Raw genomic sequence first — 14,290 nt, 5'->3', positions numbered from 1 at the left:
TGCAAGAGGATCTTCAGCATTTATGTTTCCTTTAAGTTACCACTGGGTTACAAGAAATGGAGAATGAAAAGCAGATGGTTTACGTGTACCAGGAATCATCATGCTTTGTGTATAAAAAGAAAGTGTAGCCTTACCAAGTAATTTATTTTTGTTTTGCTTTAGGGAGAAGAAATTTTTTTGGATATGTTTGAAGATGAATACCGGAGTATGACAGTAAGTATTTCGCCATTGCCATAATATTCTTAGAAATCCTGATGTAGAAACAAAGGGCAGCATTGTTGAATTTTTAATCCATAATTCAATTGGAAAAAGGGAGTTTATTGAAGCTGCATTATATTGTAACTGATGCTTCTCTGAAGTCAAACAGGTTTACCATGTCCCACACGGTACTGAGTGGAACAAAATTTCCAGAACATTCTGATGAAGACCTTGGACCCTGATTATGAAGTAGTTTTATCACTGACAAAGAAGAGAACCTTTCAGTAAATAGGCCTCTTAATACTTTTTGCACATACATTGGACTCTTGATCTATGGCAACCCAGCAGAACATCTGTTTGTTTTTCTGCCAGATGTGTTCAGTAGATTCTATGGTTTTTCTTCAGTATTTGCATTAACTTTCCTCTTTGCTTCAGCCAGAAACTTTTATTAGTATTATTTTATCTTCTTAGTTCCCTTGTCAGTTTATCCAGCCTCTTCTCAAGTTTATTTTCTTTGACATTCTGCTTAACCAAACCTTCCACTGTCTACCCTCCCCAACTCCATTGAATTTTTCAGTTGGAAATAAGATGTTGGTCAGACCACCATTTTTATTTCTCTTGTAGATATTTTTTTTAATAAAGATATTTCATCTTATGGTTTCAGTTTTCCCCATCAAATCTCTGAAACAGGCCAGTAGCTTCAAAATTTCTCCTAAGTGTGTATGAAAGATGTCTTATCACTGACAGTTACAAAATGTGCTACATCAGTCTTGAGAAGGTAGGGAGTGGGCTTGTCCAGCGCTAATTGGCTAGCACAGCTACATCACCGCACGCTAATCAATTAGCAAATGGTTAGCCCAGAAGCCCATACTGCCTACAAAATAAGTGTCGGTATGGGCTCCCATGCTAATGGCCACATGCGCTAATTTGGGAAATTAGTACATAACCAAAGTTTTGTCAAGAAAGAAACAAGAAATCGGCAATGGACAATAAAACATCAAGAAGCAAAGGCAAAGATTTGAAAATATTTTATTGAATAATATTACGTTACATTACTGACTTGAATATGAACACACAGCAGTTCTGATATCTCTCAACGCGGTATTCTCTATGCAGGTAAACTGGGAAAATCTCTTCTCTTCAAAATCACAGGTCTCTGGAATGACCTTACTATCCCGTTGCGGAACCTGGGCTCTCTCCAACTATTCCGCAAGCAACTGAAAATTTGGCTCTTCTCTAACATGTACCGTATTTTCACGCATATAATGCGCGCGTTATACACGATTTTACAAACCGAGTATAACCATGCGCGTTATATTCGTGAGCGCGTTATCCCCCTTTTTTTTTACATAGTTCCCCTCCCCGACGTCTGATTCACCCCGCAGGACCGCTCACATCCCCACCCCGAAGGACCGCTCGCACCAGCACCCCCACCCCGAAGGACCGCTCGCACCCCCACAGCCTCCCCCCCCATCATGTAGAAGCTGCCTACTGTTGTCCTGCTGCTTCCTCTGCCGGCGGTCCTGCCCCTTCTCTTAGCTCTGCGTCTACGCTGCTTCCTCTGCCGGCGGTCCCGCCCTTTCAGGGTGGGGGTGCGGGTGGGGGTGCGAGCGCGAGCGGTCCTTCGGGGTGGGGGTGCGAGCGGTCCTGCGGGGGGGGGGGTGAATCGGACATCGGGGGGGCATCAGGCTTTCAGGGTGGGGACAGGACTTCAAGGGGGGGACAGGACTTCAAGGGGGAGAGGAGAGTCGGGGCGGCCAGAGGAGAGTCGGGGCGGGCGAAAGGAGAGTCGGGCTGGCCAGAGGAGAGTCGGGGCGGGCGAAAGGAGAGTCGGGTGGCGACGGGAGAGTCGGGGCGGCATGCGCGGTATACGGGTGTGCGCGGTATATAAACATTTCTTTACATAAATTACAGTTTCCCGCGCGCTATACCCGTGTGCGTGTTTTACACGGGTGCGCGGTATATGAGTGAAAATACGGTAATTCTATTTTCCCCCTTTCTCTTCCATTCTATATATAAGCTCATGTAAACCTTTTCCTTTCTCTTCTTATATTTTAAGTTCTTGTAGACCATGCCGCGCTCCACTTCTGTGGAGAGGATGCGGTATATAAACTTAAGGTTTAGTTTAGTTTAGTTTAAATTTTGCAAAGTACAGGAAGAAATGCATTTCTGCTCTGATGTTGCTCTATATGCCAAGTCTGGTTTTCTAGCGTTGTCAGTTTAGTTTTGATCTGCACGTTTCTCTTTCTAATTTATGATCCCTTTGTTCAGTATTTTGTGAAGGTCTCTTTGTGGTGTTCGACTACATTTTTTGTGTAGGATCAATAGCAGTTCTGCTTGTTCTGTTTTACTACTACTTAGCATTTTTATAGCGCTACAAGATGTATGCAGCGCTGCACATTAAGCATTAAACATGTAAGAGACGGTCCCTGCTCAAAAGAGCTTATAATCTAAGTAAAACAGACAGACAATAGGGGTTAAGCTGCAGAGGGAGTGACAGAGTGAGTGGACATTAGGAACTGAAGACAGACAGAAAATAGGGGTTGGGGAGATTGTTGGTATTCTTGGAAATGGTGTAATGTTCACTTTTCATAGGCTGGTTTTTGTAGGAGGAAGGCGATGTGGGTGCAGGCCTTAATGGGGACAGTATTCCTCTCCCACCCCAAGCTAGAGCTGGCCCTGTACCCTGTATATGAGCCAGGACTGTGGAGTCGGTAGATAAATATTCCGACTCCAACTCCTCAGTTTTTTGTACTTCAGACTCCGACTTCAGGTACCCGAAATTTCCTCCGACTCCGACTCCACAGCACTGGTTAATTTTCAGATCGTTAAAATGGAATGTCAAGTTGAGAGAAATGAGCATTTTCGACACCACCTTCTTTTTGCTTTTAATCAAGGTTCTAAGGCTGCAGAAGCTGCTCGCAACATTTGTGCTGTGTATATAGTGGGTGCTATAGCTGAAAGAATCGCTCGTGATTGGTATGCCAAGTTCAAAAATGGAGTCGATAGATAAATGTTCCGACTCCGACTCCTCAGTTTTTTGTACTTCTGACTCCGACTCCAGGTACCCGAAATTTCTTCCGACTCCGACTCCTCGAGTCCGACTCCAACTCCACAGCCCTGATATGAGCATCGAAATTCTATTTCCTAGAAAAAAAAAAGGTACTGCAAAAGCATGTAGAAGTTGGCATATTTGACATGTTGTGGTTTGGGTAGTCTGTTTGATTAGTGCAGATGGCCTATGTGGATATTTTCTAACATTTTAATTTTTGGCCTTGTTCTGAAAAGAAAACATGAACCTCTTTCTGCCATATGATATTACAACACATTTGGCAACACTTTACTAAAATTGGAACAATACAGAGAGGATTAGCAAGACCCCTGCATAAGAATGCCATAAAAATATGTAAAGTGTTCCATGTTTTTTTTTGGGGGGGGTTTCTAGTGGTTTTCATAGTTAGATGATTACAGATTTTAGCTATTAGGGTAGGTGAAAGAAATATAATTAAGTATGGGATTCTCTTTGCTTATCTTTCCTGCAAGATTAAAAAAAAAAACAAAACCTGGACTGGATAAGGATGATGCTTCTGCGGTTCACATCTGGGTGAATCCTTGCAGTGTAGACCAAAATAACTGTGTAACAGTCTTGGTTCTGGTAGTTGTCTAGTTGATTCTAACCCTTGGATATAATACATATTCATAGGAACACAAGAATAGCCATACTGGGTCAGACTGGGTTCACTCTTCTGCATTTGGGAAGATGAAAAAAGAGGACACATAGCTCCGCTCCCGCCCCTCCCTTAGGCGATTGCAACTGTGTGTAGTCAGAGCTGCTGCAAGCTAGAATTGCACCCCGTGTGACATACCCTCCATGGCACCCCCCCCCCCCATCCTTTCTTGTGCTGTCCCCATCCTCTCCCCCATGATATATCAGACTTTCAGTTGTGAGTTTTGTACTTTATTCAAAATTTAAATTACAATTATATCTTCTATCTTTGTTGTTTAGCCGTTTAATTTTACTAATCATGTTGGTCTCAGTCTCTGCTTTCTGTTTTCCTCTGTCTTTTCTTAAGTATCTTGCCAGGGTTTTATGTTCATTTGTCATTTTTCCCTCTCCTCCTGTTGTCTTCATCTCTTTCACTACATCTATCTCTAACATTGGTTTTTTTTTTCTTCTCAGCATTCTTCAATTTATTTTTCTCCCTCTCTTAATTCATTCTTACTCTATAATCTTCAATTTCCTTCTTTTTACTGTCTTCCTACAGCTTTCTTTCTCTTTTCTCTCACACCACACTTCATTCCTCTTCCTCTTATTCCCTAACTCTGTCCTCTGTCCCCTTCCATCCAGCATGTCCTGTCTTTCTTCCCACTTCCATCCAGTGTGTCACCCCTCTCTCTCGGGTCTCTCCTCATTTTCATTTAACCTATTCCCTCTATCTTTCCTCACCCTGCCATCCAGCATGTCCCTTTTTATTTATTTATTTTATTTTATGTATTTAAATACCACTTATAGCCTAAGTGGTCCACATTCAGGTACTCAAGCATTCTTTCCTATCTGTCCTGTTAGGCTCACACTCTATCTAAATGTACCTGGGGCAATGGGGGGGATTAAGTGACTTGCCCAGTGTCACAAGGAACAGTGTGGGTTTGAACCTACAATTTCAGGATGCTGAGGCTGTAGCTCTAACCACTGCACCACACACGCCTCATCCTTCCATCTAATGTCTCCCCTCTCTCCCCATCCTCAATTTATCATAAAATTGATCTGCTGGTTTGGCTTTGAGCTTTAATTCGTCTAGGTAAATAATATATTTTGGAGATAGGTGGGTAAGAGGTCTCAGATACTTTAAGAACTTCATTTAAATATCTTTTAAACATTGTTAAAGCAGTTGTCGGAAATATATTTGGGAAATTAATGATCCGGAGATTATATCTCGTAATGGAATTTTCCACCATTTCTTGTTTAAAGTGCAAACTTGCACTATCTTTAACCCAAGTCAATGCCTGGGCCTCCAAAGTCTTTATCTTGGTGTCCGCATCGTCCGCTTTATTTTCCAAATTTAATACTTTAGTCTTAAGTTCTGTATTTTCAGAAAGCATCATGGTACATCTCGAGGAAAGTTGCTCAATTTGATTTCCCAAAGAAATTTGTAAGCTGAATATTGCCTCTCAAATTAAAGATCTTAGGTCTAATCAGAGGGGCAATCTCAGTTCTGGGCCCTGCAGTGGAGAACACAGTACCTTTTGCCGCTATGGAAGTCATTGACTGCTTTTGTACAAACTGAGGGGGCAGGAGCAAGCCTACTGGGAAGGAGGCAGGGTTGAAGGAAACAACTTGCAGTTTCAGATGCATAACCCTAGAGTTCAGGACTACTTTGAAGTACGAACCTAATCTTTCTTTATACACTCTGTTCTGTTGCTTTTAAGATTATGGGACATGGGGGATAGGCTGTTTTAGGGAGTCCTGAATATTTATCTAAAAATGGTCAAACATGTGTGATTTTAATTCCAGGTTTTGTATTTTGTTTTCATCGCTATCTCAAAACTGTAGTATCATTAAATGCAGTGAAATTTAAAGTACAGTGAAATGCTTATTTTTAGATATTGCAGATTTTTTTTTTCCTAAAGAAATGATACCATTCTTTTTAGAGTAAACCACTGAATGTGGAGTACTTAATGATGGATGCATCCATACTTCTTCCTCCAACTGGAACGCCTCTAACTGGTATTGATTTTGTGAAGAGGTTGCCATGTGGAGACGTAGAAAAAACACGCAGAGTGAGTACATTTTTACAACTACAGCCAAAGACAGTCTGTTTCTATTTACACATCATGTTGGCATTAAGGCTCCAAGACTCCATTGTTTTCCCTTCCATGGAAAGATCCTTGATCAAATTAAATAACATATAAAAGTTTGCTTTACAGTAATGAACCAATGAATCATGTTAGTTTACATTAATTTTATATATATATTATTATGTTCTGAGAAGAATAACTGATTAAATTCACAAGACCGCTGAAGATTGAGACTTCTGAATTTGAATTATAGTAATTACAATTGCTATGTGCTTTCTGGATCATTCAATATCATAAAGATGCCAATGAAATGATATTGAATGATCCAGAAAGAGATCTGTAAAGCAGCTACTTGGTCTACTCTCCATAACTTTACAAGGTTCTACAGAGAGGATGTTCTCGAGAGGATACCTCTTTTGGGTCCTTGGTTTTGCGGGCAGGCTCATATATCCCATCTAAATGTCTGACACTGCTTTGGTACATCATCTAATGTAGACTCCCATGTTTATGTAACAGAATGAAAGATTGGGTTCTTACCTGGATATCTTCTTTTTATTAATACACACAGGAGTCTGTATGGCTTGCCCTGTGGGTTTTGCATTTTGCCTGCTTCTGCCTCATACATTTCTATAGTCTGGAACTTGGTGTAGCTTTTGGTGTAAAGTTTTCATGTTTTTTTGGACTAGAGAGCAGATTTTTTTTCTGCAAGCCCCACTATATAAATGAGATCTAAATTCTTTAAAGCAATAATTTAAAACCAGTGTTTCTCAATCCTGTCCTGGGGACCCCCCAGCCAATCAGGCTTTCAGGATATCCCTAATGAATGAATATGCAAGAGACATTTTTGCATGCTTGTCTCCTCCATTATATGCAAATCTCTCTCATGTATATTCATTAGGGATATCCTGAAAACCCAACTAGCTGGGGGTCCCCCGAGACAGGGTTAAAAACTACTGCTCTAAAGGACTGCTTTCTTTGTGCTAAATAAAGTACACAAGCTCCTCAGGTTTTCAATATGCTGTATAACAAATGTATTCACACAGTTTATATTGTACAATTTCCAAAATGTCCTTCACTGCAAATTCTTTCCACAAACAGAAAAATTCCAGTAAGTGACGCATATCAGAGCAAAAATCTATTAAAGTCTGACCTTGTGGCCAAAAAGTGCTGTATTTTGGGAAGCATTAAAGCATTTTTATTTCTCATGGTATCACATCATGATCCTCAGATCAAACTGCTGAAATAATTTTATTACAAGTATAAAGTGATCATACAGTCTTTTGGTATTTGGTGTAAGAACACAAGTGTTCTGAGGACAGCAGGACAGAAGTCCTTAAGCAGTGTTAAGCATTGCTCTGTTGGATATGTTATCTAAACTTATATTTCAAAGGTATAAGTATTCAAGAGTCTTTCAGAATAATTTACCACGCATGGGCTCCCCTCCTGGTGCCTTAATGCAGGGCCACCCCACTTTTACACATGATTAAATATTTGCCAGAAGCCAATTCTTTGTGTGTGTGTGATGGGGGGGGGAGGGATATTCTGAGGACATCTTCCTTGTTTTCCTCGGAAAACATCTACTACAGGTAAACAATTTTGCTTTCCCTAAGGACAGGATAGCAAGTTCTCACATATGGTAATTCCATGCTACAACAGAATGCCAAATGGACAATAAGAGCTGTTCTTTTATTGGTGGCGAGCCATTTTTGCTGTTAAGTCCAAGTGATAGCCTGGCAGATCTTTTCTATGGAGGTTCACTTCAAGTAGGTTAGCAATGCTGGCATGGCTCTAACATAATGAGCCTTGGCATACCCTTTTTTGGTCAACCCACCTGAGCTTTTAATCTTAAGAAGCAATCCACATAAGAATAGCCTTGCTGGGTCAGACCAATGGTCCATCAAGCCCAGTAGCCTGCTTTCACGGTGGCCAATCCAGGTCACTAGTACCTGGCTAAAACTCAAGGAGGAGCAACATTCCATGCTACCAATACAGAGCAAGCAGTGGCTTCCCCCATGCCTTTCTCAATAACAGACTATGGACTTTTCCTCCAGGAACTTGTCCATACCTTTCTTAAAACCAGCTACGCTATCTGTTCTTACCACATCCTCTGGCAACTCGTTCCAGAGCTTAACTATTCTGTGAGTGAGAAAAAAATTTCCTCCTATTGGTTTTAAAAGTATTTCCCTGTAACTTCATAGAGTGTCCCCTAGTTTTTGTAATTTTTGATGGAGCGAAAAATCGATCCACTTGTACCCGTTCTTCTCCACTCAAGATTTTGTAGACTTCAATCATATCTCCCCTCAGCCTTTACAAACCCAGATTTATTTATTTTTTCCAAGCAGAAGGCTATCATTCTTTTGCAATCTAAAATGTGCAAGGTATGTTCACCATTGTGAGCGTATGGTCTGGAAAAAAAAATGTTGGATAGGAAATTAATTGATTAATGTGGAAATCTGACATCAATTTATAATATGTACATATAATTACGCTCCTACTGAAAAACTTTATGACAGGAGGATCAATCACTAAGAACAGGAACTCTCTGCCTCTGCATGCCAAAATGGCTACCACTGGAAACAAAACTTTACAGGTCAGGTACTTCAATTAACATGTGTCTAGTGGTTCAAAGGGAAATTTTATAAATTAGATTAGTACCATGTTGAGGTCCCTATAGAAGCAAGCTTGATGGGTGGTTTTAATGGAACCACTAAGTCAAACAAGTAAAGACTTTATAGAGATGGGCTTATCTTCTCCATAGTGCTGGAAACACCCCTAAATTCTATAAAGTCCGCCTAAAGTTAGGTGCCTAACAATAAATAGACTAAATTGATGCTGATAATTGGCACTTAAGAGTTCATAATTGGTTTGAATTGGACTTTCTTATGCACCTGTTCCAAAGCGCCTTTCTAAAAGTAAGCATGGTTAGGGAGTTAGGCGTTTGTTTCTGACTTGGGTGCATTTAGGCCAAGAAAGTCCTGTCATAAATACAATGTCATCTTCTGTTTTATTCTTCCTATATTTTAGCCTTTTGGAACTCAATCTGGGATCAAGTAAATTGTTTACTAGAAAATCATGTAGCACTATCTTATGATACGGTTCTATTTGGAACAGCTGTGAGGAAAAAGAGTCAGATATCTTCTTTTAATAATAAACTTTTATTGATCATGACTGGAGTCGCCATTCAACATATCACTAATAATTGGAAGGATTATAGTAGACTTAATTGTAACTTTTGGTGGAATTCATTGTGTCACATGTATAAAATGGAACGATCATTAGCTGTACAAAATGGCAATTATAAGAACTTTATTAAAATATGGGAGCCATTGACATCCTTTTATAATGATTAAACGCCATTTTTGTATTGAAATATACACCATATACTTTAGGGAGGAGGATTGGTTCATATTGTATTGTTTATTTTAGGAATAATGGGGATGATGGGAGGGATGAGGGTTTGTATATACACTTTACGATACTGTAGGAAGATTTTCAAGTGTTGTTTTTCAAAGTTATTTATTTTGATATTTGTACACTTGATGAAAACGAATGGAAAGATCTTAATACCCAATATAGTTTACAGGTTCTTTGTTTCCAGGCGGACTTTTTGGGACACCAAGCCGCAAAATGGTATAAATTGATATATGGATTTTTAAATTAAAAAAAAAAAAAAAAATGGACTTAGGGATATTTGGAGTATTGAGATTGGACAGACAATTTCTGTGTCTCAATGGCCACGATTTTGGTCCTGGAGATTAAGATCTACAAAGTCAGCATCTATGAGTCAAACTTGGATGTTTTTGTTACATAGAGTTTTATGGACCCCCCTACGCGCTTACAAAAGATAGATAGCACTAGATCTAATAGATGCTGGCATTGTAGAGTAGAAGTTGGGACGTTAGACCACTTAATTTTTTTTGTCCCTGTGTAAATGCATTTTGGAAATTAATTTGGCCCCAAATTAATGAATTACTAGAAAATCATGTAGGACTCTCATATGATACTATATTATTTGGTACAGCAATGAGAACTCAGAGTCCGATTTCAGCAAATAATAACAAACTATTATTAATATTGACAGGGGTCGCCATGCAACAAATAACTCAAAATTGGAAGGATTATACCAAATTAAATTATACATTTTGGTGGAATTCAGTCTGTCATATAAACAAAATGGAAAAAATAATAGCATTACAACAGGGAAATATTCATAATTTTAAGAAAATTTGGGAACCATTGACTCGATATTCCAATGATCAGATTTCATAGCACATTAGTAATAGTTATATTAGAATGGGGAGGGAAATGTATATTATGTGGAAATAAGAAATGAAAAAAGGGGAGGGTTATATTTTATATGATAAGATGAATTATTTGTAATCACAATTTTCATGTATTAATTGAATAGAATATGTACATTTCAAATATTGTAAGAATGCAAAAATCTATAAATAAAAAAATACAATGTGCTTAAAAGTTAGGATGCCTAACACTGCTGAAATGGCACTAAGTATGATTTTATACAGTGGGCTGATTTTTACTAGTCAGCATCAATTTTTAGGTGACTTTTATAGAATTGGGCCCTAATTGTACTAAGTTGTAGAAGGTATTCAAGCAAGTTTTGTGCAAGACAAGAAAACTCAAGTTAGGACAATTATCATGTCAGATATTTGAATGGATTCAGATCTGATTTCAGGCAGCTGTCAGGAGAGGGGGGGCTGAATAGCTGTGTGATTTGGATGGTGTCTTATAACTCTGTGTACAGTAAATACAGAGAAGGGTCATGCATATGGGCTACAAAAATCCAAAAGAACAGCACTAGGGTTGAAAAAGCGTGATTTGGATGTGATCAAATGTAATGATCTTGAGGTGGTCAAACAGGTAGAAAAGGTGAAATGAAAGCTAGAAGGATGCTTGGGTGTATAAGGAGAGGAATGGCTAGTAGGAAGGAGGAAGAGGTGGTGATGTCCCTGTATAAGATTCTGGCGATACCTCATTTAGAATATAGTGTACAATTCTGGAGACCGCATCATCAAAAAGCTATAAACAAGATGAAGTTGGTCCAGAGGGTGGCTATTAAAATAGTCAGTGGTCTTTGTATTAAAGGGTATAGGAACAGATTTAAACACCTCAATATGTAAACTTTGGAAGGAAAGTGGGAGAGGGGAGATATAATAAGAGATGTTTAAATACTTACGTTGCATAAATATACATGAAGCAAGTTTCTTTCAATTGAAAGGAAGCTCTGGAATGAGAGAGCATAGGATGAAGGTGAGGGAACACTTCTTCATAGAAAGGGTGGTGAATTTGTGGAATGGCCTCCTGGCCTGTTATCTAAATTCAAGAACGTTTGGGACAATTACATAGGATCTCTAAGGGAGAGGAAGAGACAGTACTTGGCATGGATGAACAGAATGGATATTTCTATCTTCCTGATATGTGACTGACTAGCCAATCATCCAGATAGGGAAACATATATACCCCTGATTTATATACATGCGCTACTGACATAACTGACCATTTCATAAATGGAGGTCTTTATAGAATACCAATTTAGCACATATTTTTCTGCCTAACTATGGGCTCAACTAACTGCACTGGGGAGGGGCCTGATGCTCTGATTGGCCCAAGTTTAATGCCCCTCCCATGGGAGGGGCCGTATACAACCTGGGCCGATCAGAGCCTCAGGCCTCTCCCCCATACATCCCAAGATGCACCGGGGAGAGGAAATCCCATTTAGACCATGTAGGAAGCTGGCAGGAGTAAGAACATAAGAAGTTGCCTCCACTGAGTCAGACCAGAGGTCCATCTCGCCCAGCGGTCCGCTCCCGCGGTGGCCCACCAGGTCCGTGACCTGTGAAATGGTTTTTGTCCACTTTTATAACCTACCTCTAGTTCTATCTGTACCCTTCAATCCCCCTATCCTCTAGGAACCTATCCAAACCTTCCTTGAACCCCTGTAAAGTGCTCTGGCCTATCACCTCCTCCGGAAGCGTGTTCCATGTATCCACCACCCTTTGGGTAAAAAAGAACTTCCTAGCATTTGTTCTAAACCTGTCCCCTTTCAATTTCTCCAAGTGACCCCTAGTGGTTGTGGGTCCCCACAGTTTGAAGAATCTGTCCTTATTCATTTTCTCTATGCCCTTTAGGATTTTGAAAGTTTCTATCATGTCCCCTATTAAGTCTCCTCTTTTCCAGGGAGAACAGCCCCAGCATTTTTAACCTGTCAGCGTATGCAAAATTTTCCATACCTCTTATCAGTTTAGTCGCTCTTCTCTGGACTCCCTCGAGTACCGCCATGTCCTTCTTGAGGTACGGTGACCAGTACTGGACATGGTACTCCAGGTGCGGGCGCACCATTGTGCGATACAGCGGCATGATGACTTCCTTCGTCCTGGTTGTGATACCCTTTTTGATGATGCCCAGCATTCTGTTTGCTTTCTTTGAGGCTGTCGCACACTGCGCCGATGGTTTCAATGTTGTATCCACCATCACCCCCAGGTCTCTTTCAAGGTTGCTCACCCCTAGCAATATTCCCCCCATTTTGTAGCTGAACATCGGGTTCTTTTTCCCTACCTTGCATTTCTCTACGTTAAAACTCATTTGCCACTTTTTTGCCCATTCTTCCAGTCTCGTTAGGTCCCTTTGCAGGTCTTCACAGTCTTCCGTACTTCTAACCCTGCTGCAGAATTTGGTGTCATCAGCAAATTTGAAAACATCACATTTCGTCCCCGTCTCCAGGTCGTCGATAAATATATTGAACAGGAGAGGTCCTAGCACCGACCCCTGTGGAACTCCGCTCGTGACCCATTGCCAGTCTGAGTATTGGCCCTTTACTCCAACCCTCTGTTTCCTGCCTGCCAACCAGTGTTTGATCCATCGGTAGATATCCCCTTGCACCCCGTGGTTCCACAGCTTTTTAAGTAGCCGTTCGTGAGGTACCTTGTCGAAGGCTTTTTGGAAGTCAAGGTAGATGATGTCTATGGATTCCCCCTTATCCATCTGGCTGTTTATTCCCTCAAAGAAGTACAGCAAGTTCGTGAGGCACGACCTTCCCTTGCAGAAGCCATGCTGGCTCGCCTTCAGTTGTCCATTGTTTTCTATGTGTTCGCAGATTGTGTCCTTAACCAGTGCTTCCATCATCTTTCCCGGAACCGAGGTCAAGCTCACAGGCCTGTAGTTTCCTGGGTCCCCCCTTGATCCCTTCTTAAAGATGGGCTTGACATTTGCTATTTTCCAGTCCTCTGGGATCCCATGTCCCTCCCGCTCTTCAACTTTTAGGTAAGGGAGGGAGGGGGGCAGTGTGTGGGGGATTACTTGCCAGTGGGAGAGAGTGGGCATCTCTCCCGGTGTGTGTGGGGGTCGGGTTAGTAGCAGCAAGGTTTTTAGTGCAGCGGGGGAGAGTGGGCATTGAGTTAGTAGCGGCTAGGTTTTCAGTGCAGCGGGGGAGAGTCTGGGCATCTCTCCCACTGCAGGGGGGAGGGTTGGGTTAGTCGCGGCATGGTTTTTAGTACAGCGGGAGGGTGTGGGCATCTCTCCCACTGCAGGGGTTGAGGGGAGGGTGACTGCCATTCTGAGAGGAGGGTGGCGTTTTTCGCCGCTGCTGCAGGGAAGGGGTGTTGTGATGCAGTGGAGAGAATGGGCATCTCTCCTGCTGCATCACAACACAGCGGTTTCTAGCAGTCTTGACACTGACTGGCAGCCCTAGACCAGTCGTTTTTTTAAACAGCTAAAAGCTGACGCCGCTTTTTAAAATGGCTCGGCATTTTTTAAGAATCCACCAGAGGGCTCATTTCAATGTTGAAGAGCCCATTTGCATGTCAGTGTCGAAGACTGCTAGAATCCTCGCTAAAGAGGGAGGAGATAATCCCTTTTAATAATCCATCGCTAAACTGCATACAGGCTTTATCGCCGGAAAACAGTTTAGCGACAGCGTTATAGTTGTGAGAATTTGGGCCTCAGTTATGTACTTTGGAGAGGCCTGTTGATGTATAAAATGGGTGTTTTTTAGATTTTTCACATAGGAGCTTTGTTTTAACAGAGCCGTCACAAGAGCAGTAACAAATCACAAGACTTATTTTCCTGTAATAGTTCCCCATGGAGTTTAGCTTGGAAAATGGCTTTGACAGGAATGCAGCTGCCTGTCTCTGTCCCCTGTGTTCAGGTAATTAAAAGTGCACTTAACCGTTAGCAGGGCATATGCTAATAACTTGCTCACTATGAGGCCGTGTGTGATGCGATGCTATTAAATAAGAGGTGTCTCAAGTTGGAAGTAATAATAAAAGGAAATAATGTT

At 41.1% G+C, this 14,290-nt stretch overlaps 1 protein-coding gene and 1 non-coding gene across 13 annotated transcripts in view; both read left to right on the top strand.

Moving 5' to 3' along the window:
* Window positions 1-14,290, top strand: part of CLEC16A (C-type lectin domain containing 16A) — a 377,291-nt gene that overhangs the window by 198,720 nt on the left and 164,281 nt on the right. For all 12 annotated transcript variants that reach the window (XM_033914729.1, XM_033914726.1, XM_033914722.1 and 9 more), the window contains 2 exons: window positions 163-213; window positions 5,848-5,976. In XM_033914729.1, coding sequence (XP_033770620.1) covers window positions 163-213; window positions 5,848-5,976 — 180 coding nt within the window. The remainder of the gene's footprint in view (window positions 1-162; window positions 214-5,847; window positions 5,977-14,290) is intronic.
* On the top strand, window positions 3,515-3,624 carry LOC117345900. Its single transcript, XR_004536525.1, has one exon. It is a non-coding gene; the product is annotated as a U6 spliceosomal RNA (small nuclear RNA).

The sequence above is a fragment of the Geotrypetes seraphini genome, chromosome 11 (genome assembly GCF_902459505.1).
Source record: "Geotrypetes seraphini chromosome 11, aGeoSer1.1, whole genome shotgun sequence".
NCBI lineage: Eukaryota > Metazoa > Chordata > Amphibia > Gymnophiona > Dermophiidae > Geotrypetes > Geotrypetes seraphini.
The sequence above is the reverse complement of the archived record's forward strand: the minus strand, read 5'-3'. Positions and strand labels throughout refer to the sequence as shown.